The sequence below is a fragment of the Muntiacus reevesi genome, chromosome 6 (genome assembly GCF_963930625.1).
Source record: "Muntiacus reevesi chromosome 6, mMunRee1.1, whole genome shotgun sequence".
NCBI lineage: Eukaryota > Metazoa > Chordata > Mammalia > Artiodactyla > Cervidae > Muntiacus > Muntiacus reevesi.
The window spans coordinates 29403068-29430000 of NC_089254.1; the positions used below are offsets into that span (position 1 = coordinate 29403068).

General features: G+C 41.0%; 1 protein-coding gene across 2 annotated transcripts in view; it reads right to left on the bottom strand.

Moving 5' to 3' along the window:
• Positions 1-26933, bottom strand: part of RAPGEF5 (Rap guanine nucleotide exchange factor 5) — a 233892-nt gene that overhangs the window by 175647 nt on the left and 31312 nt on the right. The window contains exons 2-5 of one of the 2 annotated variants that reach the window (XM_065939593.1): positions 15740-15790; positions 13935-14041; positions 8709-8830; positions 6983-7151 (exon numbers count right to left, since the gene is read on the bottom strand). In XM_065939593.1, coding sequence (XP_065795665.1) covers positions 6983-7151; positions 8709-8830; positions 13935-14041; positions 15740-15790 — 449 coding nt within the window. Of the gene's footprint in view, positions 1-6982; positions 7152-8708; positions 8831-13934; positions 14042-15739; positions 15791-26933 lie in introns of those variants that run through there. The other variant, XM_065939594.1, reaches the window with a different exon arrangement.

The window sequence follows — 26933 nt, forward strand, 5'->3', positions numbered from 1 at the left end:
TACATTAAACTTATAGCCTGTGATCTTGCTAAACCATTTATTAGGTCTAGTGGGTTTCTTGTGGATTTCTTAGAATCTTCTATGTATATAATTTATGCTTATAATTAGGTCATCTGCAAAGAAAGATGGCTTTATTTTTTTCCTTCTAATCTGTATACCTTTTCCTTCTTTATCTGACCTTATTACACTGGCTCAGGTTGGAAACAGTGATAAGAGGCAATATATTAGCCTTGTTCCCAATCTTAGTGGAAAAGGATTCAGTCTTTCACTATCAAGTATGACATAAGCTATATGTTTTATGTAAGGTTATACCAGATGGAAGAAATTCCCTTACATTCTTTGTTTTCTGAAAATTTTTACCATGAATGTTGAATTTTTTAAAATGTTTTCATGCATCTGCAGAGTTTGTCACATACTTTCAGTTTTCTTTTTTGGACTGGATCTGGTGGATTACATTGATTGATTTTTAGATGTTGAATCACCCTTATAATCCTGGGATAAATATCATTTTATGATGCATTATCATTTTTATATATTGCCAGATTCCATTCAGTAATATTTGTTATAGTTTTTATGTTTACACTCAGTTTCCTTTTTTTAACTTTGTCATAATAACACTGGTCTCATAAAAGGCCTTCCATTATTTACATATATGTGGTCACATATCTTATAAGGCTTTGGCACAGTTATTAACACAAACCTGATGGTAAGTAAATGTTAAGTAAGTCACTCAGTGGAGACTATTTGTGACAAGGGGGTGTCTTTTCCTAGACTCTCTATGTCCTGTCCCTTTTCCTTACCTGAAAACTAAGAGAAGCAAATTCAGTTATCCAGAAAATCCCTTTCCAGATATAAACGTTTATGAAGCTAAATTTACAGAATTTCAGAAGTGTCAGCCAAGTGTGACAGGTATCATGCTCAATAAAATATTTATGTCCTGATAAAATTAATCTGGCTTCTTTACGTAGTATTTTGAGACTGTGATTTAATTAACCTTCACATTCCCTATCACTTGGCAGAGCTCTTTCTATAGGACTAACGTCATAGAACAGTAGATTTCAACCTTGGTGTGCCTCAGCCTCTTGTTAAAAAAAAATACTGCTATCTGTGTCTTATCTCTCTATCCCAATCTCGATTCAGTAGATCTCAGGTTATATCTATTTAATCTTTAAGGTGTCATGGTTCCAAACTGTGGCTCACTTTCTGCCTTCAGCTCACGTTTCTGCCACCAAGTACAGACGCCTGCCCTTTGAGCAAGTTACATAATATTAATAGTTCCTCATCTGTAAAATCAGAACAGCTCCAAACTACTGTTGTCAGCATTAAATGAATCCCATGTAAAATGCTCAGAATGTGGTTAAGTACATATAAGTATTAACTATTACTGCTATTTTTTTTTTTATTGCCACTGCTAGATTAGGTTAGACCAAGTCATTTATTTTCCATTTTTAAGTAGTTGTGTGCTATGCTCAGTCGCTCAGTTGTGTCTGACTCTTTGTGACCCCATGGACTGTAGCCCACCAGACTCCTCTGTCCATGGGATTCTCCAGGCAAGAATACTGGAGTGGGTTGCCATGCCCTTCATCAGGGGATCTTTTGGACCCAGGGATCGAACAGACATCTCCTGTGGCTCCTGCGCTGGCAGGCGGATTCTTTACCACGGAACCACTGGGAAGCCCATTTTACCAGAGTGGGGGGTCCCCTTTAACATAGAAATAGATCAAAGACACATAAACTCTGTACCTGGTGAGCAAATATATGACCAAAACGTTACTGTGAATTCAAGTAAACTGTACTTATTTCAGCAGCATCTATATACAATTAAGTCATTCTCTTTACTCAATACAAAGATAATGCTTGGCTTCCCTGTAGGTTTTCCGACCCCTGTAACCAATCTGAGCCTGCTCCCCACCCCTCTTACGGTTCTGAGTTCCACTGGTTGTGACCTACCGCTCCAGACATATCAAGCTGCCTTGTATTGACTCAACATGCCACCCATCTTCTTGACTTCCTGCTCTCCTTACTGTACCATCTACCTCAAACACCCACCCGTCTTCTTCTCTATTTAGAGCATGGAGTCATGAATGTCAACAAAACCCTCCTAACCCACTGGGCTGAGCTTTCCCTACAGTTGGTTAGTGAGGAATCAAAGGTGCCATCCAGTTAAGTGCTCTGCTCATTAACAGGAACAACAATGAACAGGCATGATTTTTTAAACAGGATAGAGGGAAGATCAGGGAGAGAGAGCAGAGAGCAGGTGAGTGAATGGAGGTCTGTGGGCCTCAGGAGCATCAGAATGCCAGCACACACCCAGGAGGGCACATTGGCCAGGACCCCGGGGCACTGATCAAGCCCAGAGAGATGGACTCAATGATGCCAGGCCCTGGCTCCACAGTAACAGCTCAGCCCAGGGTCAGGGCCCACACCACCCACCATATCCCCAAAGGCCATCTTGCTGAGGAGTAAGGACAGGGCAGAGAGAGACTGAACCATTTTACCAAACTATGCCCAGGAGCTAACCAAAGAAATTGTAAAAATTCCCTTACTAGAATAATTTTACTCGATTAGGCTAAAATTATGGGGCTTTCACTATGGAGAACAGTGTGGAGATTCCTTTAAAAACTGGAAATAGAACTGCCATATGACCCAGCAATTCCACTCCTGGGCATACACACCAAGGAAACCCGATTTGAAAGAGACACGTGCACCCCAATGTTCATCGCAGCACTGTTTATAATAGCCAGGACATGGAAGCAGCCTAGATGCCCATCAGCAGACGAATGGATAAGGAAGCTGTGGTACATATACACCATGGAATATTACTCAGCCATTAAAAAGAATTCATTTGAATCAGTTCTAATGAGATGGATGAAACTGGAGCCCATTATACAGAGTGAAGTAAGCCAGAAAGATAAAGACCAATACAGTATACTAACACATATATATGGAATTTAGAAAGATGGTAACAATAACCCTATATGCAAAACAGAAAAAGAGACACAGATGTACAGAACAGACTTTTAGACTCTGTGGGAGAAGGCGAGGGTAGGATGTTTCGAGAGAACAGCATCGAAACGTGTATATTATCAAGGGTGAAACAGATCACCAGCCCAGGTTGGATGCATGAGATGGGTGCTCAGGGCTGGTGCACTGGGAAGACCCAGAGGGATGGGATAGAGAGGGAGGCAGGAGGGGGGACCGGGATGGGGAACACACGTAAATCCATGGCTGATTCATGTCAATGTATGGCAAAAACCACTACAATATTGTAAAGTAATTACCTCCAATGAATAAAAATAAATGGAAAAAAAAATAAAACAAAATAAAATAAAATGCAAGCTTTAGTTTAAAATGTAAAAAAATAAAATAAAATTATGGGGCTTTGCTTTTCCTTCTTTCTGGTGATCCAGCAGGACGGGACTCATGTGGACAGCAAACAGCGGACCGCTTAGAGAAAAGCAAAGTGACATTTCCATTTTCTTTACCTGCCTGAGTGCAGCGTGAGTTAAATTTTAGCAACCTCTATGACTTTTAACAGCAGCATAAACGTTAACTGCCCTGTAATCGGCAGAATACAGTTTTATGTATCAAGGTTCACAGACTCAGTTATTCAGAGCACCACCACTCCCACCCCTGGGCAAGCTGGGAGGGCTGTAACACCGGTGGTTGAATTAAAACAGCCAAGTTCCCACACAGCCTAAATTCTCCAATGAGTCAGTGTTAAGAGAGAAATGTGTCTTACTCGTCCTGGAGGAATTATTAGGCTGCCTTTCCCTACACTGAGACTTCAGTATTCCTAATCCCCCACCCCCCACACCAATAAAAAAAGTTAGAAAAAAGTACATTCTGGATAACCTGATTTGGCTTTCAGTTTGAATAAGTTACCACAATTGTTCCTTCTTCCCCTGGAGATTACCCCTGACAACCAATGCACTCACTTCTTTCAAATGATCTACTCAGCTTAGATGTAAAAATTATTTTGTATAGAAGAGGAATTCTGTTTCTTCACATTAGCCAAAAAACCTACAATAGTTCCATTTTCCTTCCTGATTTAAACATTTTATTTTAAATGGAAAAAAAAATCTGTTTCTTTTTTCTTTTTAAAAATGCACCCTTAAAGAACAGAATTATATTTACATAGAGACAGGAGGTAGTTTCCTCACATAGTGTTAAAGGGATTAGAGAGAAGACAGCAAATACAGGAACCCCAGTGTGGAACTGCACAGGCAGAACTTCGAAGCCTTCAGATATCAAAAAGGTTAGTAGCTAAGAACCATAGGACTGGGTTTTCAGCTTGTGAACAGACAATGTAAGTTAATAAGTTGAGAGGACTTTAGAGGGCATTTCACTAGAATGGGTAAAAATGAATGGATAATATAGTGGAATGGATACCATAGGACTAAGAATGACATAGAAGAATGGAAAAAATTTTTTTGATACAAACAGCAAGAGCAGTAAATTTTACTAAAAGTGAGGGCTTCCCTGTTGGCTCAGATGGTAACGAATCTGCCTACAAGGTGGGAGACTCAGCTTCGATCCCTGGGTCGAGAAGACCCCCTGGAGAAGGGCATGGCAACCCACTCCAGTATTCCTGCCTGGAGAAGTCCATGAACAGAGGGGCACGGCGGGCTGCAGCCCATGGAGTCGCAAAGAGTCGGACACGACTGAGTGACTAACACACACACTACACTACACAAGGCTGCCACAGACTGCAGACATCACGGAAGCTCTGTGGTCAAGGCAGGACTTGGGCTCCCCCTTGAGGGGTGGAGAAAACCTGACCAGACAAGGAAACAGTAGAACCTCACAAGGGCAAGAGCGAATAAACAGCTGTGGGATTCAGGCTACAATGAAAGGAGATCACCAGATTGGATCCCATCATCATGATGGGATCATAGGCACTGAACCTTAGGAAGGGCTGTGACAACCCAACTGGAAGAGGATGATGTCCCCTGGATACCTTCCTTTTCTCTGACCATAGTTGAGTCCACGTCTGGATAACCTAATCTTTGATTAGGTTAAAAAATTTGGCCCAAAACATCTTACCAGAGCTTAGAAGTTTGCTTATAACTCTAGTACAGAGGAAAAAAAAAGATACATTCTCTCCAGAAGAGACTTGCGGTAGGTTCAGTAATTTTATCTTTTCATAGTTTGTACTTATAATATGGGATTAAACAGGTCTATAACTCCCCACTGCCAATTTTCCCAGAGGAATTACCACTCCCAAATGTACGTGATCACATCAAGAGAAAAAGAAAGTGCTGACAAGGCACGCCACAGTGACTGTCAGCTCCACAGGCATGGCACTGTGCACGGTGATCAGGGCGACAAAGCCTGCAAGTTATATGCAGTTACTACTAGGAGCCAAATTTTTAAAAACAGGTTCATTTTTAGAACCTGCAGCAGACTTAACGTTTCCCTGTAACAAGGTCCTCTCACTGGCATTCCAATATGCTTCCTCAGTGGGGGAGAAAGGAGTGGAGCTAAACCATGTGGACTGCTTGCAAGTTTACTGCAGGACCCCTCCTGCCCCCATTACTCTGGGTACACCCTTCAGGACTGCACAGACTTCCAAGTTCAGGACAGGAAATGGTTAAGAAGAGCTGCCAGAGAATGCCAGTCTAGGGAGTCACAGAAAGTCACAGCCACCTCTAGCTTAATCCAACTTTTTCTTAGAAAGCTTTTTAAAATTTATTGAAATGCTCCTTGACTTTTCCTGGGAAACTTCTGGCCAATATTAAAAGCATATCACATTAAGGAACATTTTCTGTACTTAGTCGAATGATGCATTCTATTTGAATTTGCTTTGCCACGGCAAGGTCCTCTATGCACAGTGGCGGTGCCAATGGTACTGAATTCAGCACCATTTCAGAGTCAGCCTAACACTTTTATAGCTTCTGATTATCACATCTCAGAAGGGAAGCTAGAAAGACCCCCACAACTCCTAGGCACACACTTTAGCAGGTGTTAAAAGCATGGGTGTGAGAGCCAGACAGACATGGGACGTGCCACACATCACGTGTGTGACCTTAGATAGGTTACCTGATCTGTATGCCTCAGTTTCCTCACTTTAAAATAACAGAAACTGTTTTATACAATTCATCTGAAGATGAAATAACAAATATAAAGCATGTAGCACAGTTCCTGACACAAAGTGCATTCTTTACAATCAACCTATTAGTGTCTTATTCTGACATTTCTATCTTTTCTAAAAGCCTGTATTAACTGTTCAATATTGTATTTTTTTAAACAAGAGCAATTCATCTTTGCTATGGTTGTAGGTGTTTCTCCCCGAACCTATTTTTCTTACCCATGAAGCAAGGATAATACCACTTGCCCTCTAATCTCACTGTATTCTAGAAACAGAATATACAAAGGTTACTAACTAAAAATTTTAATCTGCGATTGATTACACTGAAATAAGCTTGTCATGAATGCTGTGCATAAACAAAGGTATGTCAGATTCATCATATCATGACTCAAGTCCTGTTCCAAAACCTCTTCTAACAAATTCATTTTAATCATATAGTGACTCAGCGTCTTCATGTGATAATGATTCATGGGTTTTAATTTGCCAAATGTTGCTTCTAGATTATTTGCAGAAATGCTTGTTGAGTTTTTCTTAGGAAAGTCATGACTTAGCTAGAGAATAAGATGCCGGTTATTATTTTATTCCAAGTTCAGCTAAATCATGTTTATTCCCAATTTGGATCATCTACTCATATAGCAGTGATTAAATTAGAAGCAGTATGGTGCAGCTGGCGGGGCGTGGACTTCCGGGGTTTGAACACCAGTTCAGTCATTTATTAGCTGGACTGAATTTTCAGCATTTTACCTTTCTGAACCTACATCTGAGAAATGGGAATAAAACAATTACTTTTAAAAGGAGATGGTCTTAAAAAGCAGAGCACAGTCCCCAGGCACAGGGATGGCTCTCGAAGTGAGAATAATCTTACAACGGAACAAAACAGCATCTACTTACAGTTCACAGATGCCAGCTCGACTGGGAATGAGAGGCACAAGCTGCAGTAACAGTCTGACACCGTTCTGCCACTCCTCTTCTCTTTCGAACTCACAGTACAAGTAGCTACACTCATCAGACGAAAACTGGTAGAAAACATAGGTGTCCTGAAAGTATAAATGCTGGTCCACTGTTGGAAACAAAAAGGTGTGGATCGGTTATGTAAAGTATATCATTTAGAGAGTCATAAACCAAGTAATAAATTGAAAGACCTACTAATTACTAGGGAGAAGCTGGGATAGGACCATAATTAAGTCCATTCATGCTCACAATCACATTGAGTGAAAAAGGACTTACTGACCAAACCATTTTTATTATTTGAAACTTTGGCCAGCACATTCCCGTGGATTTTACAACTCTTCTGCATCAAGGGACAGGTGAAATCAATAGCAATTCCAAGGGAGTAGAAGAAATTTCTTTCTCTTTTTTTTTCTTAGTGTCCCAAAGCAGTAAATTTAATCACTTTAATGGTACACAAATACAAAACTATGCCAAGTTTTAGATCAGTGGTTCTCAGCCAGAGGCATCTGTTTCCCGCCCTGAGGACATTTAACAATGTCTGGTGACATTCTGAGCTGCCACAACTAGGGGGTGCTAGGGATGCTACTAAACATCCTATCATGTACAAGACAGCCCCCCACAAATAAGAATTATCTGGCAGAAAATACCAATACTACCTAGGCTAGGAAAACCTACTTTAAAAGAAATAAAGAAGTGGAGACATTTCCTAAAAATATTAACATAAAATGTTTTGCAAACCAGAAACCTGAACTTCACAAGCAAGCTGATAATTATAATCCTTAAAGGCAGTTAACTGCTTTTCTAAATAAGAGCATCAGGTGCTAAGTGTGACCAACTAAGATGACACCCACATCCCCATCTGTACCACTATCCCACCGTGGGACTTGGGTATGTCTTTCTGAACCTTATTTTGTTCTCTGACCCTCATTATTTATAACCCAGAGAAGAAAAGAGTTTCCCAGTGATCCAGCACCTGTGTGGTAGAGTTAAATAAAGAATCCAAGCTGCTTGACTTATAACTCTTCAATTCCCTGGGACTCAACAAAGAAAAGAGATATTCACCATCTATTTTAGTGTCTGTACTAAGTTGCTTCAGTCATGTCTGACTCTTTGTGACCCCATGGACTGTAGACCACCAGGTTCCTCCGTCCATGAGATTCTGCAGGCAAGAATACTGGAGTGGACTGCCATTTCCTTCTCCAATTTTAGTGTCTAGTTAACATCAAATTTCTGTTCTATTTAAACAGTTTATTTTCATAGATCGTATTTCTAGCTGTTCATGATTCCTTATACATAAAATGGCATACAGCTTCTATTCATACAGTTTCTGATGATTATTCGAGGTACAGCAAGATAAGTCACACATTTAGAGCAACTAAAGATGTTCACTGATCTTTTTTAAACATTGTGAGCATCATTTTGAGTAGAGAAGAGATGGGGTAAGGGAAAGACTCTTACAGGTTGTAGTTAATAAATCAGCAAATACCAAGAGGTGTGAGAAATAACAAAAGATAACCTGTCACTTTCATTTATAAGAGAACACAAATATTTATGAGCAAAAACAATTTCCATCTAGATTATAATATCATCTAGGAAATCAAACACATTTTGGTCAGGCAGCTTAACAGCTTCAGGATTCTGTGCCTTCAGAACACGTAATACTAACCTGATGATAGAATCCCCATGTCCAGTAGGAGCTGCCAGACCCCTATGGCCATAGATCTGCACTGGACGAAAGGACAGTGTTCTAGAAGCCAGTCCACCAGTTCTGACCCAACGCAGCTCCTCCTAGACAAAAGCAAAACCGTTGACAGTAAGACATGGTTGCCACCCATTTGCCAAAAAAATAAGCAATTTAATACCATCCCTTTCATGTTCTTTTTAGACAAGCAACTTGAGAATAAATGACATGCACTTCTTATTCATGTTTCAGATGTCAGCTCAAATATCACTTCCTTACAGAAGCTTAGAATCATATCCTCTTATACTTTTTCTTTACATCACCTAACATTTACCAATTATACATCTTTCCAAATGAATAATACCTGCTTTCTTCAGTCCAGGAACACAGCAAATTCTCTGAATACATACATTTGAATAAATGAAGGAATAAATTTAGCAGTCCTTGACTAAAAGACAATGTTTCTGCCTTGATAAGATAAGTGGTGATCAACTTTGGTGCAACCATTTACACATTTTATCTCGTCTCTTTGAGAACAAGATAATTCCAAGATTAGACAAAGTAACACCACAGTGAGGGGTATAATGTTTTGTTTTCTACTCTTCAAACAGAGATTAAACCTAATATTTGTCTCAAAGAACAATGAATTTGACTGTTAATATAGTCTAAGCAATCCACCAAGCACCCTGGATCATAAACCTGCAAACCTGGATGACGGATTCTGCTAACCACCTGAAGAAAGACTTTCTATAATCCATCTTAAAATACACAGCTGTATTCAAAGAATGCCCTAATCTGGGTATTACAAACAATATTTTCATGCCTACCTTTCCATCTTTATCAGCCTCAGATGAAAAACCAAATAAAGAAAACTTTCTGAAATAAGGTTAATTGCAGAAATTTCATTGAAACCCACTCTCCCATACGAAAAAAGTCACACCAAAAATTTTTTTTAAACATCTATATCATGAAAATGACTATCTTTCTCCTATATTTTTAATTTAAGGACCAAAAATGCCAACATTTATTTGTATTTCTAGAACAGAAAAATAGTGCCTATCTTTTATGACTGGCATAATCACAAATACCTAGAAATCACCCACTAACCAAAAGAATGAAAAAATGCCATGAGATACTTTATTTTCCTGGATGATGGAAAAATAAGGTAGTAAACATTTCTGCTGAGATATCTGAACAACTATCCTAGCTTTAGTTAAAGTATCACTTTCTTGGGTAAAGATTTGAAAGATACTCTGAGATCATTAAGGCAATTCTAAGTTGTACCAACTGTACAAATCCAGTTGCAGGTTAGCAGTAAGACAAAAGAAAGATTAACAGTCAAATAAATGGATTTTTTTTTAAACAATACAGGAAAACAGATTGCAACAAAACAGGCAATTAGACCAAACCATCAACATTAACTTCTAACTCTACAGGACACCTTTCATTAGTAAATGCTCAAAGTGTTAATTCCTCAACACCTCTATCAATTAGCCAGCATCTTTGGGCTTGTAAAGCACTTTTTATCATCTTAATCCTCATTCTCAGAACAGTACAGACAGCTCCTCAGCCTGTGCTGTGTCTGACGCCACCTGGAACATGGCAAGATACAACAAAACATTTACTAAACAAACTAAACTTTCACATTGCACCAGTGACTAGACAGATGCACTGGCTTGTTTCTTCACAGGTGATCAGCAAGACGTTTCTCAGAAGAGGACTTCCCATGATTGTGTTGAGTGGGAGTCATCTGGGAGACCTTGTTAACATGAAGATTCTGGTGCAGTGTGGCTGGGCACAGCCTCGGAGCCCTCACATCTAATGGGCTGCCAGGTGAGGCCAGTGACTCAGCCTGACCTTCTCAATGGGAAAGTCTCGCTCTGTCTCAGGGGCAAGGAAGAGAGGGTGGTGGGCAGGACTGAGTCGATTTGCTAAGACATGGTATAGCCATGACTGCTGTCATCTGTAGTTATTAATAATCAAGCTCTCACTCTCAGAGTAAGCTACTGTTTCAGTTGTACACAATCTCTTTCTACCCCCACCTGCAATTTATCATATTGTGTTTCGAATTGCTTTGGACAATCCATTTGCACCAGGGAAAATATCATTGGGATAAAGATAAACACTATCACTAATACCACCAATTCACCAACTCAATGGACATCAGTATGAGCAAACTCTGGGAGATAGTAAAGGACAAGGAAGGCTGATGTGCTGCCGTCCACAGGGCCGCAAAGAGTTGCACCCAACTTGGCAAGTGAACAACAATACCACCAAAGCAAACAAAATGAGGTGAGTGGCCACTGCAGTTAACCAACAACCTCCTTGACTCGTGGACCAAGTCAGCAACAATCCACTTTAAATTCCTGAGTCTACAGGACTGAGAGGAGGGCGGTGGAGAAATCAGAGATGCCTGGAAAGAAGGAGTGTCAACACCCACAGCAGTTCTTACTCCCCACGTATCTTCAGTCTTGTACTGAATCCAGAAGCTGTTCTGAGTACATGGAGATCTCACCAATGCTGCAATGCTAGATAGGAACGTTATGATACGGAGGTGATGGCTCCAAGGTCAGTGTGATTGCCACAGCAAAACAAGAATTTTACTAATTGCTGAAGTTGAACACTTGGTTTTTCTTGGCCTCCTTCTATCTCCAGCTACAGTTTGAGTAATCAGTTCATAGCAGTAGAGACAGACCCTCATCGCCTTCAGTGGGACAGTGGTATTTGGAGACTTACATGAAGGCTCAAAAAAGTAGTATGATTTTTCCTATAGTACCAAATGAATGGAAAACATATCAAAATTGTGAAAGTAATTCTCATGTGGTACTCTGCCTCAATTTACTACCAGACAAATGAAAATGACTCGGCCTAGGCTTTCATACTAGCACTTTGCCTCTAAACCCAGAGCACTAATCAGTCCTTAGACTACAGACCCACACTCTCACCACATCCTACTCTCGATAAACTCACACTGTGCTCTTGCTCAGATGGATGGTTCTTTTCCATGAACCTGATTAACGTATATGTTCCAATTCTTTTTCAGTCTATATCCAATCAGGAACAAAACTGATAGCAAGGACCAGTCTTATACAGGAGCGAAAATGAATCCTATGAGTCTGCTCACAACTAGGCCCAAAGACTGACACAGGCAGACCTCATTTTATTGCACTTTCCTTTGCTGTACTTTAGAGATATTATGTTTACAAACTGAAGGCTTGTGGCAAGCTTAATATAGCAAGTCTATCAGTGCCATTTTTGCAATGGCATTTGCTCACTTCGTATCTCTGTTTTTGGTACTTCTCACAACATTTCAAATCCTCCACTAACAAAAAGATGATGACTTGCTGAAGACTCAGATGATGATTAGCAAGTTTCAGCAATAAAGCATTTTTTAAATTAAGGGATGAATATTATTTTTGGACATAATGCAACTGCACACTTAATAGACTACAGTATAATAACTGTTACATGCACTGGGAAACACAGTAATCCATGTGACCCACTTGATGGTGCTACTCATCGCCCTGGGGTGGTCTGGAACCAAGCCCACAGTATCTCTGAGGTATGCTTGGACAGGCAGTTTTAGTTTTTAAGAAAAAAAAATTAGACTCGTCTAAAGCTGATACTATCATCTATTAAAGAAAAAAAAGAGAGAGAGAGATTTTACATGAAGTAATGCAACTATACTCACAGCCCCTATCCCAGCCTGTTGCAATTACTTGACCTGGGCCCTAAGCTAGTGATTTTCAGACTTAGGGGCTTGAATTCGTTATGGGAGGAAGTGAGTAGAGGTCATCTTGGAGCTTTTTAAAGAGATTCACAATACACAAAAGCACTGTTTCTCAACAGAATGAATCATGTCTAACCTATGTGGGAGGTGTCAAAACCCACATAAATACTAATAAGATTAATTAAACATGGGGTTTTAAAGTGTTAATTCATTGCAGTTCTCTCATCTCCACTGTGGTAGTTGCTCAGTGGTGCCTAAGATTGCAGATCCTGCCAGGTTTCTGATTAGAAACAAGTTGTCGGCCTGGGACAGTTACTGATAGGGATGGGACATGAAGACATCATCTGGGGTGTGAAAACCTCCTAGATCTTGCTGTAGATAGCAGTCACATTGGTATGTGTAATAATTAAAAATTCACGCAGCTGTACCCCTAGATTTGTGCATTTTACTGTATGTAAACTATGCCTCAATAGAAAAGTGTGTGGGGGGGGTCTTCTCACTCAAACAGGTTAGGAAGCACTATCCCCCCAAATCTAGGCCATGATGAAATTTTTCCCATCTGTGGCAAGTGGGGAAAAAAAGAAAATACCATAAGGAGATGGTGATAAAGCTAAACTTAGTTAACTCAAAGAAACGTCTTTATCCTGAGAATCTTTCCTACTTTTTTTGGCATCATTTGTTCTGAGTATTCTTTCCTATTCTTCATGGTACTGTAATCTCATTTTTGTAAGAACAAATAATGATAATAAGTGATAGTGGTTCTTTCTCTGGTTATTTTTGTAGTTTTAGTATTGTTTGCTGTGGTTTAATACCTTTACTTGGAAAAATATTCACGAAAAGCTGGTCATTCACTTTTGTTATTTCTTTAAATGGCTCCATGAAATGAAGACATGTGCCCTGAACTTTCTCCATGACCATCTTCTTGGTCCAGATGTACTTTAAGCTGACCATATGCCCATCCATTTGCTCTAACACCTCCACCCTTATTCACCTGCCAAGGCAAAGAAGTGCCATCCCTATGCCCAGCTTGCCCTCCTCCACCCCTGAAGGTCCTCAAGGGGCAGCTCACTGCCCCCTGGAGAGTCAGAGTAGGGGCCCTCTCCCCCAGAGACCTCCAAAGGATCCTCACAGAGCTCTGAGAGAGGGGGCCTGTATTTACAGAAGGCCCAGCACAGCACACGCCCAGTAAAAACACTATAAAACATCACGTCTTTGAGGAAGCAGAGCAGACTCAGGAGCCCAAGCACACCTGCAGCTGAGCGTTCCTCGCCTGATCTTCAGACCAGGAGTCCAGCTGCCCAACACTCGTTTAATTAAGAGAAAAGGCACCGCCAATCTCCCAAGCAGACACTTCAAGCCCAGCAACCCTCCTACTCCTAATAGCCCATCTCTCTGTGATCAAGGCTACGACTTTAACACGTTTTCAGTTTTTTTTCTTTCTCAAGGAGAATTTCTGACAAGGTGCTAGCAAACGGTGTTACCTATAAAACCCCTTGAGGTTCGCTCTGTCCTTTATCAGGTCAGCTGCCTGAACGATGATAATATTCCGCAATGCTCTTCCTGCACAAGAAGAATTCTCCCCATAAATCTACATAGAAAAGACAAAAGATTCATGAGAATGCAGAACAATAATGTGACAATTTGTGAGCTGCCGATGACACACTATACAGAAAAATTATGGCCAAGTCCCTAAGCTTAAAACACTTATATCTTACCATACATAGCTAAGATAACAGCTATGTAACTACCTATTCTATTTATTTTCGCTATTGGACCATTTAAGCTATTAGGCTATAGTAACTACTTTCCAAATGCTTAACTGCTTTAACTGTAAATAATTTCCTTTTACACAAAATTTCCAGGGCAAAATACCTGTTTTTTTCCTTTATATACAATGTTTCTATCAATACGGCAAACTGAAGAATATTTTTATATGAATTCTGCCATATTGATAATGCATATATGTAAACATCCTGGAAGATGGGAAAATTAAATTTTAAATTTTTTTCCTATCTAGTGAGCATCTTGCACCATGATATAATTTGATAGCAGGCTGCTGTCTGCTTTGCTTTTAAGCTTCACTCAACTGCAGAGTTCATAGTTAATTCCAAGCATCCTGGGTTCATCTACCTCATGATTGCATCTAGCAGATACAAATTTCATATAACTTCTTTTTTTAATCTTTTGATTTGCCTGTATGCATCTCTGATTCTTAGAGGATGAAGGAGGGTATCCCTTAGATCTGGAGAGGTCTATGTCCCACTTTATAAACTACCTCCTTTCTCTGTAACTGGCAACTTCATCCACAGGGCAATGTTGCCTCACAAAGGAAAGGAGATGAACTCTTTTCCTAAGTAAAAGCTCATGAAAATGAAGATATATTGAGGGTGCATGCTTACATCTGTTCACTTGTTTCTTGCTAAACTCTTTTTGCACCCACAAAGTTTTGACGGAATATTTTTATCTTTTCCCAAGGCAAACAATTGATAATATATTGTCTATAACTTAATCCTGAACACTTCAATCCCATCCTTATACTCCCTTAATTTTCATACTATCACCTCCTAAACCCAATCTAATGAGAAGATGAGGACAGGAAATGATTTTATTTTTAACATGCTAAACCCATTTAAAAAAAATACTTAAGTCAGACAACAGAAAGTACTACCTGACTAGTCCTGACAGCGTTCATTCCCTCAGTCATTCAAAAACACGGAGCAGCGATCAGCCCCATTCTAGATGCTGGGGATACAGCAGTGAACAAGACCAAAGGTTCTGTCCTCACAAAGCTCATAGTCCCCTGTCTTTCTAAAATACACAACCCTGTCAGCTGAAATTTTTTTTTTTAAGTCAGCTGATTTTTTAACAACACAATGAAGGCAGCCCCACCTTGTTTCAGTGAGTATCGGGGATATTCTACTATTAGATACCTATAAATAATCCCCCTTTTCACAAAGTTTTCCGAGTAAAACATCCCCTATTTTTTAAATACAGCATTTCTATCACTCAGCAAATTGAAAATATTTCTATTATATACGAACTCTACCATATTCATAACACATTCATATAAAGGACTTGGAAAGTGGGGGAAATTTTTTTTCCTTATTTAGTGAACATCTTTCTACATGACAATTATCAGAGCATTCCAAACACCTTCGGCCATGTCATTCCACGTGAAGGAGACAGCGTGATCAGGAGCAAAGGGCAGATTTCTAACTAGCAAGTACTACATCGGGATTTGTGGACTATTGTTTCAGAAATGCTGTAGGGCAGAAAAGAATCATACCTGGGATGGAGTATGTTCGAGGTATGGATTGGAAATTCTTCTTGATAGAGTCTATTTGGAAGGAAAGAGAAGAGAAAAATTAGAACCAAACAGTTTTTCAGTACCACTGTACAATTAAGGACACAATACATGCAACCATGGCAAGTCCAGCAATTGTCTGAGCCAAAAAATGTCAATGGCCACAGAGGATTAACATCCTTATTCTCATTCAAGGTAAATATCTGGTCAACATTCACTCCAACAGGACGGGATATTCTACCAGAATGGCTTCCACAGCTTTAGAAACTGCAACAGAACAACGGATGTTTGTGTCTGTGTCGCTTTATTCTCAACATGACTTGGATACCATTCTCTTTTCCCTTCCATTTCCCCTTTCACTGATCTAATTCCAGCTCTCATCCGTGCACCCCTGGACTGCTGTCTCAGCCTCTCAGTGGACTTCCCCAGGCTCCAGTCACACCCTCTCAGGCCACCCTGCAAACCTCACGTGAACAGAAGCCCCTGTGTAGCCCCCTCGGGTGAGGGGGCGTCTCTCTTTGCTTACAGGAGTCAATGAAAACCCCCTGCCTGCCCTTCTGGGCCCACCAGAGCCGGCCTCCAGCAGATTTCTAGTATTCTCCCTCTACCTCCCCACGTGGCTTCTGTGATTCAACATGAAATCTACTTCTCAGAAGAAGCTACAACACATACCTGCCTCTGCTCATACCCTTCCCCACATCAGGACGCCCTTCACCTTCCCTGACACGGCCCTGAGCCCCAGCAAAGCCCAGGTCTGTGCAGTCACCTGCTGGGTGAGGCTCTGTCCCCCTCCACTGGGATTTGCCCCTCTTTGGAGCTCCTTGTTTCTGACTATTTCTGGGGCAGCTCCCGGGTGCTCTGCCTTATTGACTGTCCTTCCACATGTGCATTTGCCCAACGAATTCACGAGCTCCTTGAGGGAGAGCTGGCAGCTTACCCGCCTTTGCTTTCACAGGCTCTAGCACACAGCTGTGCACAGAAGTGTTGAATTTTTCTATTCATTTATTACAGATTATTTATATCTCTGTATCAATTGAGTATTTGCTGAATGATTTGTATTGTAGGAGCTAATTTTTCCTACCTAACAATCCAGTAAGCGGCACCATCACCCACATGTGTTTAAGCACAATAGAAAACTATTATGTTTTCCTGTTGCGGTTTAGGAAAAAGAACAGAGAAATGAACACTTACTGAGCTCCCAACCCTGTGTTTAAAAGTTCTTTACACTTCTATTCTGCAGCTTGCTATCTTTCGAGATCCCATAGTTTTTTGTCTGCCGCCTCCTCTTCTTAGACTCACTTACAAAACATTCCCTGCCACTCAGGGCCTTCCAGCCTCTGAACCTTCTACCAGACTTTATGGCAGAACTTCCATTTTGCCTCTGGCCCACTCCACACAGCTCCCATATTACTTATCTTCTAATTAAACCGAAATAAATATATGGACTCTATATCCAGAAATGTCAGTTGGTACTCCGCCAAAGACCTGCAATGCTCCCCACTCCCCACCCTAGAAATTGTTTCAGTCAGTTCAGTTCCGTCGCTCAGTCGTGTCCGACTCTCTGCGACCCCACGGACTGCAGCCCGCCAGGCTTCCCTGTCCGTCACCAATGCCTGGGGCTTGCTCAGACTCATGTCCATCGAGTGGGTGCTGCCAAACAATCCAGAAACTGTTTAAGACAGGCCATTTTTAATTCTTTTAAGAATAATTTATTTTTGGCTGTGCTGGCTCTTCATTGCCGCGAGGGTTTCTCTCTAGCTGCAGCGAGCGGGGACTACTGTTAGCTGTGTGCGCGGGTTTCTCATCTCAGCGGCTTCTCTTGTTGCAGAACAGACGCTCCAGGGCGTGCAGGGTTCAGTAGCTGCGGCTCCCGGGCTCTAGGACACAGGCTCAATGGTTGTGGCCCACAGGCTTAGCTGCTTTGGGGTATATGGGATCTTCTCGCACACCAGGGGTCGAACCCGTGTCTTCTGCATTGGTAAGTGGATTCTTTACCACTGAACCACTCAGGGAAGCCCCAGACAGGCCATTTTTAATTATCATATACTAAAATAAAACATCCACTCACCCCTTCTGGTCTAGTCTATACACATTCCCAACCAGCCCTCCCTAGGCCTTTTGTCATCTGAGCCTATGCATTTGTACTCACTTACTGAAATACTGAACAGTGTGAAATTTGCATCCACACCAGATTTATAATTTGAAGATGAATCATCATGATAAGTGATTTTTTCCCCCTAAAGAGCCTTTTAAAAGTCAATATGGCAGGCCAGAACTGACAGTCTTTATTACTCATCTGGTTGCCTAAATCAGCTCAGAAAAGCAACGATGTCACATGATCTAGTTAAAAAGAAGTCTTCCAGGTAGAAACAAGCTCTGAATTAGGTGGGGGCACGTCCACAAAAGAAAGTGAACGGCTTCCTTTCTCTCTGCTGCCAGCCCCAATCTGGCTGTCTTGACACTAGTGTTAGACTTGCACAATTCCATTTCACAGACACTTCCCCTGTGGATGGCTTGTTACAAAAGATTGGTAAGGTGAGTCAATAAGGCCATGGGATGCTTCCATGCCGACTAGACAACAGTGTTAGATGAGCCCCAGCCCACGGGGAATCGACCAGAACTGCCTTTGACAGCACACAATACCTAGATTTGTTGTCAGAAACGCCTCAGAAGCCTGCTCTCGACTCGTCCCCAGGGAGCTGTGTTTCCTAAATGTTCCAGACAGCAGCTCTCAAACAGTACCAGAAAGGACTGATTTGTTCAACTGAAAATAACTACCATGAGCCTGTACTTTTTTTTTTTGAGACCACTTTATGACTAAAAATTGCAAGTGCCAAAGACTTATTTAAAAAGAACACAGAGGAACTGACCATCCATCACCTCATTTTTTCACAGACCTCGTGAAAGGATTGTCATGGAATTTTACTGGGATAATGCCATGGGCCAACTTACAGGACTCAGAATCACTGCTCTAAAGCACCCAGCCCTTCCCTGAAAGAGGAGCACAAGAAACGTTGACGATGCACCTTCTCCACTCAACATTCTTTCCATGATATTCAATCACTCAGCTGTTTTCATTCCGTCCTGGACTCCCTGGGTTCTGCTTCTCCTCTCAGCATTTCTGAGCTTCATCTCACCACTCCTGTGGCAACTAATTTTCCTTACGTTCCTTATGAAGCACCTACTGAGCTCTTATTCCGGCAACATGGGAGTTCCAGACATGTGAACAAGATACCATCCTCTAATTTAGAAATCAATTTACTGCAAGACACAGGATCTAAAGAACACTTTAAACCCATAAGAAGTCTCTTTCTTCTTCCCAATTTCCCATCGATTTTCTCTATAATCTTGGGTGGCTGGTCCAATTGATGCAGTGTCCTCTTCTCAGTGGTTCTCACCATGATATCTCAAATAGAGTGCCCAGATGAGATGATTCTTTTCTCCCCTTTATCTCCCATTTCCAAGAATTACTTAAGTTAGATGCATTGAGTCTTTTAGACAGGACTTTACACAGACCATAGAGAGAAGACCAGTAATAATACAAATTAAATTAGACTTTAATTCAAATTTCTTCTCCTTTCCAATTTAATGAACCACAGAAAATAATTCCCTAAATGATTCCATGCAGATCTCATATTTTAGACATGTGTTAGAAAATTTCACCCCTTTAATATTCATAAATGAACTTCCAGAAAAAAAAAATAATGCCATAACTCAGAAGGATAACTGGAAAGCAATCATATATTATTTCCATTTTTTTCTAAGTTAAGTGCCCACTAAAGTTAAACTATAGTAGTCTGTGAGGTTGGGTCTAAATTAAACAATTTAGCATCACTGGACTTAACGCACATTTTTTTAATCAGCTCTTAAAGGACATGTCTTAATGTTCTTCTTGGATTGAATTAAAAAACTTAGGCTACAAGGGGAGAGAGAAATGAAAAGAAAAAGACTGAATCACTCCAATCAGCACAGAAGTATGACCTGCTCTATTACGAACAGGAACCAACAAGAACTACCAAATGTGTCGATAAGTTAAGAGTTCAGCTCACAACACAACTTCTGTCATCTTCAGCCACTGTCCTCTACCCTCTGAAGGCTGACAAAGTAGAAATGAAGATGTTAAAATAGGTAAGTACACTTAGAAGTCAAAAAGTTCCATGAGCAACTAGAGGGCGCCTGTGTTAGGAGACTAGGGACTACGACAACAGAGGCTGTGCAGTAGAATTCTAAGACCTGGGGTGGGGGTCCTTTTTGAGTCCCAGCATACCCTTGCATCTCAAGCAAAGCTTGATTCAGGTAAAAAGGACAGAATCCCACCCAGCCAGCATGTTGGCTTAAGAAGGACAAGGTCATCACAAGTTCAGCGTAACGCACACTGGAGACACTAGCCAAGTACTGCTATGGAGGTGCAGCGCAGGGCGCCCCAACTCTATCTGCAGGCTCTGGTCCCAATTCAGGCCCAACCACCCCTCAGGGCTCCAAGGGTCATGCTCCCAAAGTCAGCCACAGCCGCAAAGGCCATTTGTAGCAGTATCTTCTCCACACAACCTGGCCAAACCAAAGTCAGTGATGTTCTCAAAACTAGATTTTTCCACTGCCTTGTGATGTAATAAGAAAATAGGATGAGCGGGAAGGTGGCAGAAATGCTTACTGAGCACTGCCTTTCTGCTTAAGCACTTTCCCACACTAGGAAGTGTACCTACCTGTTCATACAGCTATAGACAAGAGCTCTGAGGGTCAGAGAAATTAGGGAATTCACTTAAGGTCCCAGAGCTGGAAAGTTATACAGCCAGGGCTGGAAGAAAATTTTGATTGATTCCAAAGTCACCACTCTACTGTAACATGCTGCATGTTACTAATCAATAACTGTGCTTGTACCGTGTGCTAGAGATTGTACTGATTATTTTACATGCAACATACTGCTTAACTTCGGAAAAACTATGAGGTATTATTAATCTCATTTTGTAGATGATAAAGCTAGACTTGAACAGCTTAAGAAGTTCACCCAAGTTTGCCACCTAAGTCTGTCTGTAATTTTCCCATACATTTATCTTATAATATCGGATATGCCAATTTAAGAATCACATGACAAGCAAGCATATATGGCTGCATGAAGATGTCACAGATAGTTGTCTCTGCTAGATCCAGAGGCACTTAACCCTGGATGTAAATTAGAACCATCAGGGAACCTGAAGAAATAACCAGGAGCTCAGGTCCACAGAATTAGAACCTATAGGAGTGCAGCCTGAATGGGTTTTCTCCAAGCTCCTCAGGGTAGCTTGAATGCACTCTGGTTTGAGAAAAACTAAAAAAAACTGGTTGAACTCGATGATACGCGGCTCTCATCACCCACCTCCACTATGAAGCTGGGTGCACTCCTCCGCCATCTTCTCCCTCACATGCCCACCAGAGACCTAAACACAGCAGAGGTGCAGGCCATCCAAACAGCAGCCCTGGGGTCTGTGCCTGAGCTTCTGACTCTCGTTTGTGCAGAACAAAGAGTCAGTGTTTCAGTAAATTGCACCCTGCACCTGTCCTTGCGGTGTGTGTTTTCTATCCGCCCCATCCCAGACATAGCCCTAAGCCAAGGTGCCTCACGTCTGCAGAGCGGCATCCTTCCTACACACCTTCTGAGAGGACATCCCCCTTTTAATGGCATCTGTAGCATTAGACTTAATTTACATTTCCCACTAATGAAGGATACTCTTCTAGTACAAACATGTTTGCCCCACTTAAAAGCCAAAGAAGAAAATTAAAGTGGGGCTTAGGAATACTTATAAATATTGCACAATCTTGCCTCCTAGGGAGATAAATTGGCAGGAACCGGCAACTTCTGGGGAAATATATACAACAGGTACCACGGAAACAAACCCCAAAATGTCATCAACTTGATTTTTTTCATTCCTTGGGAAAGTATCTTTCTTTTTATGGTGTGTACAAACAACAGCATAACAGCCTACAGGGTGGGCTTCCTTGGTTAATGCAATCATAGAAAAGCCTTTACAGTTTAGGAAGCAGGTCGCTAAAGATTTTAGGTCAGCAATTAAATTGGCAGCTTACTTATCTCCACTTGTTACTGAATTCCCTACCTGCAATAACATCAACCTCCCAGTCACACCTGGACTCCAAAATGAACCCTTTTCTCAGCAGCCAATGTGAAGAAGCTCCCACCTGCCCTATCTAGGACTTGAGCACAAAACAGTGGAAGCATTACATTATACCAGTAAGATAAATAACCAGGAGTCCAAACTGATCTAAATCACTGAATAAACAAACACGGGGCAGAGGACACAGTGGAGAAACAGCTCTTCCTTACAGAATTCTTTCAATTACTAAATCCAACAAGAAGAGGCAAAGAATATCACAATTAGGCAAAGAACACAGTACTAAGTGTTGCTGTCAAGAATCATCAATGGGTGCCAAAATGAGAGAATAAAAGTACTACTGAGATATAGGACATCTGCATAGTGTCAAAGTGTTTCCCCATAAGCTATTAAGGAATAGATGAAAGAATAGTAACTTTTCAGCAGAGCTTAGCAGATCCATCTTAACTAAGTGATAAAAGTTATCACCCATCATGAGACTTGACATCACTTGCCTGCTATTATTCATATGATACCCTGAGAAAGGCACTTTTAGGGTGTTTTTTGTCAAAATGCATGCCGTAATTTAATGAGAAAACATCACACAACTCCAAGCTGAGGGATATTCTTCAATATAACTTGCTCGTACTCTGCAACAATTGTCAAGGTAAGGAAAAAACCAAGAAAAGCAGAGCATCTCTCCTGGACTGGAGAAGAACAAAGGAGACTGACAAGAAAGACAATCCGACCCTGAGTGCCTGCCTGGACAAGGATGAGGACCTTAGTAGGTCAGCTGGCAGGAAGTGAATGAGGTCTACACTTGAGCTACTTGAGTGTCAATGCTGGTATTGACAAGGGCACTGTGGTTACCTAAAATGTTAACATTTGGGGAAGCTGGGTGATGGTTATAAGGCTTTCTCTGTAGTATTTATACGTTTAAGTCTAAAATTATTTCAAAGTGAAATAAAAAATGTTTAAGTAATAGCCTCTTTCCTCCCCACAAACAAAGCCTCAAAAACCATTCAAATATTATTTAAAATACAGCCTCTACTTCTGTACTAAAAGTTGCTCTCTCCATAACATTACCATCCTGGGCTGCCCAACAGAATGACCCTCCTTGCCCCCTGACCACTCCGGCCTCTAGCACCTTCACACAGATCAATTAGCCTCCCTAAAATGTCTCCTTACATGCTACTTCGTTATTACAAAGTAAAACTGATTCTAAAACAGTTTATGCTCTTTATGCACTCACAAACAATATTCTAAGACTTTACCCAAGTGGCCAGTCTCCATAATCCTGGCTGCATGTCTCTTCCGCAAACTCCCCACTCTAGCCAGACAGCTGCTCCAATTTTCACTCTGCCAACAGTGCGCAATCTCACCTCCATGCCCAAGCCCTTGCCATCACCTCTGACCTCTGTGTATCTTTTTATTTCCATATCCTGCCCTTCCTTCAATCCACACAAATGCTGTGTAAAGCTCACCCAAGACTTGAGCCTCCTGTGTCCAATCTCTTCCACTAAACACTCTCAGTATTTGTCACTGATGTGTCTCCTGGCTCCATCTGCATATGTAGCTCATCTCTCCTCAACCAGCCTCATAAACCCCCAGAGGAACTTCCACCTTCTGTCAATCTAGGACCTTCTACAGAGCACAGCAGATGCCAGACAGCCAGTGGCGACTTCCTCCCACTGCCACGTCACCTGGTGACCCGGACTCCCAGGCCAAAGAGTAAGGCAGGATATCATCCCCTCAAAACCTATGAAACCCACCACCATCTCTGCCACCCTTCCCAGCTTGCTTTATCAAGTTTCTCAACTCTGTTTTAAGTGGTCGCATATGAAACACACACACACACACACACACACACACACACATATATATATGAAACATATATACAGAGTAGATTTTTAAACACTGAATAATAAATGTGCTTGCTTTAAAACTTAAAGATCCACATGAATACCAATTATTTCTTTGCAATGGGAAAGACTTCAATAAGTCACTTTGTGTGGCATCTTCAAGAGGAAATTTTTTCACTTTTCCTTTCCTATACTACTGCTAAGTCAGAAATGTGCAAAAGAAACACACCTTGGAGTAGGTATCTTATCTTTGTTGCCTCTGAAAATAAGTCAATCTCTTTAATGTTCCTTGTTAATTTGTACAAAAGTTTTTGAAAGCAGCAAAAAACAATAAAGGTGACAATGTACAGTCCTCTGGCAGAAGGAAGATTTAGAAACTAGTTTGAGTTTTTATTTTTCAATTACCCAAGCCATACAGAGCACCTCAGAAATACAGTACCAGAAAGGACACCCGGAGGTCTCCAGACCATCCCACAGCCTTCATCTTAGTGATCTGAGGCAGGAGGGATCAGGGGTCACAGACCAAACCGAGCTTCCATGCTGGGTTCATGGTATTACTGGAACACAGCTGTGTCCCATGTTTACATCCGCCTCTGGCCATTTTCCTGACAAAAATATTTTTTATCTGGCCTTCTACAGGAAAAGTTTACCAATCCTGGTCTAAATTATCAAATTTTACAGAGCAGAGGGCTCTCTGTAATCTCCCTAGCATATATTCCAGTAACCAGCTATCAGTAAGAATTTTTTTCATTTTGAACCAAATAATCTTTTGCTGCCATTTAAGATTATTTCCTTCAAAATTGTTTAAGACACATTTCCACCTTCACTGACATATTACATAAACACAAGAAATAGGTCAAAACAATTATTGGCTCCTAAGACTAAAGCAAACATAAGCAACCAGTTTCACTAACTACTTTTAAACTAGGAACTACCAATCTACATGGTAATACAGAATACGCCTTGTTTCAAACATTTGAATCTTGCACACAATATCCTCAATGCTTGGAATCCCTTTCTTCTCAATATGTAAGTTTCCATACAGTTTATGCTGTTTCCATACAGTTTATGGTTCTCTGAGGAGGCCTTACAAAGAGCTGAGAAAAGAAGAGAAGCGAAAGGCAAAGGAGAAAAGGAAAGATATACCCATCTGAATGCAGAGTTCCAAAGAATAGCAAGGAGAGACAGGAAAACCTTCCTAAGTGAACAATGCAGAGAAATAGAGAAAATCAATAGGATGGGAAAGATTAGACATCTCTTCGAGAAAATTAGAGATACCAAGGGAACATTTCATGCAAAGATGGGCTCAATAAAGGACAGAAACGGTACAGACCTAACAGAAGCAGAAGATACTAAGAAGAGGTGGCAAGAATACACAGAAGAACTGTACAAAAAAGATCTTAATGACCCAGATAATCACAGCTGCATGATCACTCATCTAAGGCCAGACATTTTGGAGCACGAGGTCAAGTGGGCCTTAGGAAGCATCACTACGAACATAGCTAGTAGAGGTGATGGAATTCCAGTTGAGCTATTTCAAATCCTAAAAGAGGATGCTATGAAAGGGCTGTACTCAATATGTCAACAAATTTGGAAAGCTCAGCAGTGGCCACAGGACTGGAAAAGGTCAGTTTTCATTCCAATACCAAAGAAAGGCAGTGCCAAGGAATGTTCAAACTACTGCACCATTGCACTCTTATCACACGCTAGCAAAGTAATGCTCAATACTCTCCAAGCCAGGCTTCGACAATACATGAACAGAGAACTTTCAGATATTCAAGCTGGATTTAGAAAAGGCAGAGGAACCAGAGATCAAATTGCCAACATCCACTGGATCATAGAAAAAGCAAGAGAGTTTCAGAAAAACACCTGCTTCATTGATCATGCTAAAGCCTTTCACTGTGTGGATCACAACAAATGTGGAAAATTCTTCAAGAGATGGGAATATCAGACCACCTTACCTGCCTTCCAAGAAACCTGTATGCATGTTAAGATGTAACAGATAGAACCAGACATGGAACAACAGACTGGTTCCAAATTGGAAAAGCAGTACATCAAGGCTGCATACTGTCACCCTGCTTATTTAACTTATATGCAGAGTACATCAGGCAAAATGTCAGTCTGGATGAAGCACAAGCTGGAATCAAGATTGCTGGGAAAAATATCAATAACCTCAGATACATAGAGGACACCACCCTTACGGCAGAAAGAAGAACTGAAGAGCCTCTTGATGAAGGTGAAAGGAGAGAAAAAGCTGGCTTAAAACTCAACATTCAAAAATCAAAGATCATGGCATCCAGTTCCATCACTTCACAGCAAATAGATGGGGAAACAAGAGAAACAGTGACAGACTTTGTTTTCTTGGGTTCCAAAATCACCGCAGATGATGACCGTAGCCATGAAATTAAAAGACGCTTGCTCCTTGGAAGAAAAGCTGTGATAACCCTAGACTGTATATTAAAAAGCAGAGACATTACATTATTGACAAACATTTGTTTAGTCAAAGTTATGGCTTTTCCAGTAGTCATGTATGGATGAGAGAGTTGGATCATAAAGAAGGCTGAACAATGAAAAATCGATGCTTTTGAACTATGGTGTTGAAGAAAACTCTTGAGAGTCCCTTGGACTGCAAGGAGATCAAACTAGTCAATCCTGAAGGAAATCAATCCTGAATATTCACTGGAAGGACTGATGCTGAAGCTCCAATACTTTGGCCGCAAGCTAAGAGCCTGAAAAGACCCTGAGGCTGGGAAAGATTGAAGGCAAGAGGAGAAGCAGATGACAGGGGACGAGTTGGTTGGATGGCCTCACCGACTCAATGGACATGAGTTTGAGCAAACTCCAGGAGATGGTGAGGGACAGGGAAAGTCTGGCATGCTGCAGTCCATGGGGTCACCAAGAGTCAGACAGGATTGAGGGACCAGACAACAACAGTTTATGTTAAAATGTATTCACATGCTCAAATCCTCAACCCCTGCCCCATAAAATTTCTTGGTTACTTCAAAGCACTTTAGATTCCAGATACTTACATTTGGATTGCCCCTAATTCATTGTAAGAATCTTAAAAAAGAGTCTATGTTGCACTCATATTTATACACGTCCACTGTGTTTAAAATAATTCATTGCATACAATTAATTCTCATGAAATGTTTGTAAACAAAGAAACAAAAAAATCTGGTCTTACTACTTTAAGTCTTTTCACCTTTTGGAGTTTATGGCTCCTTCTTCTGT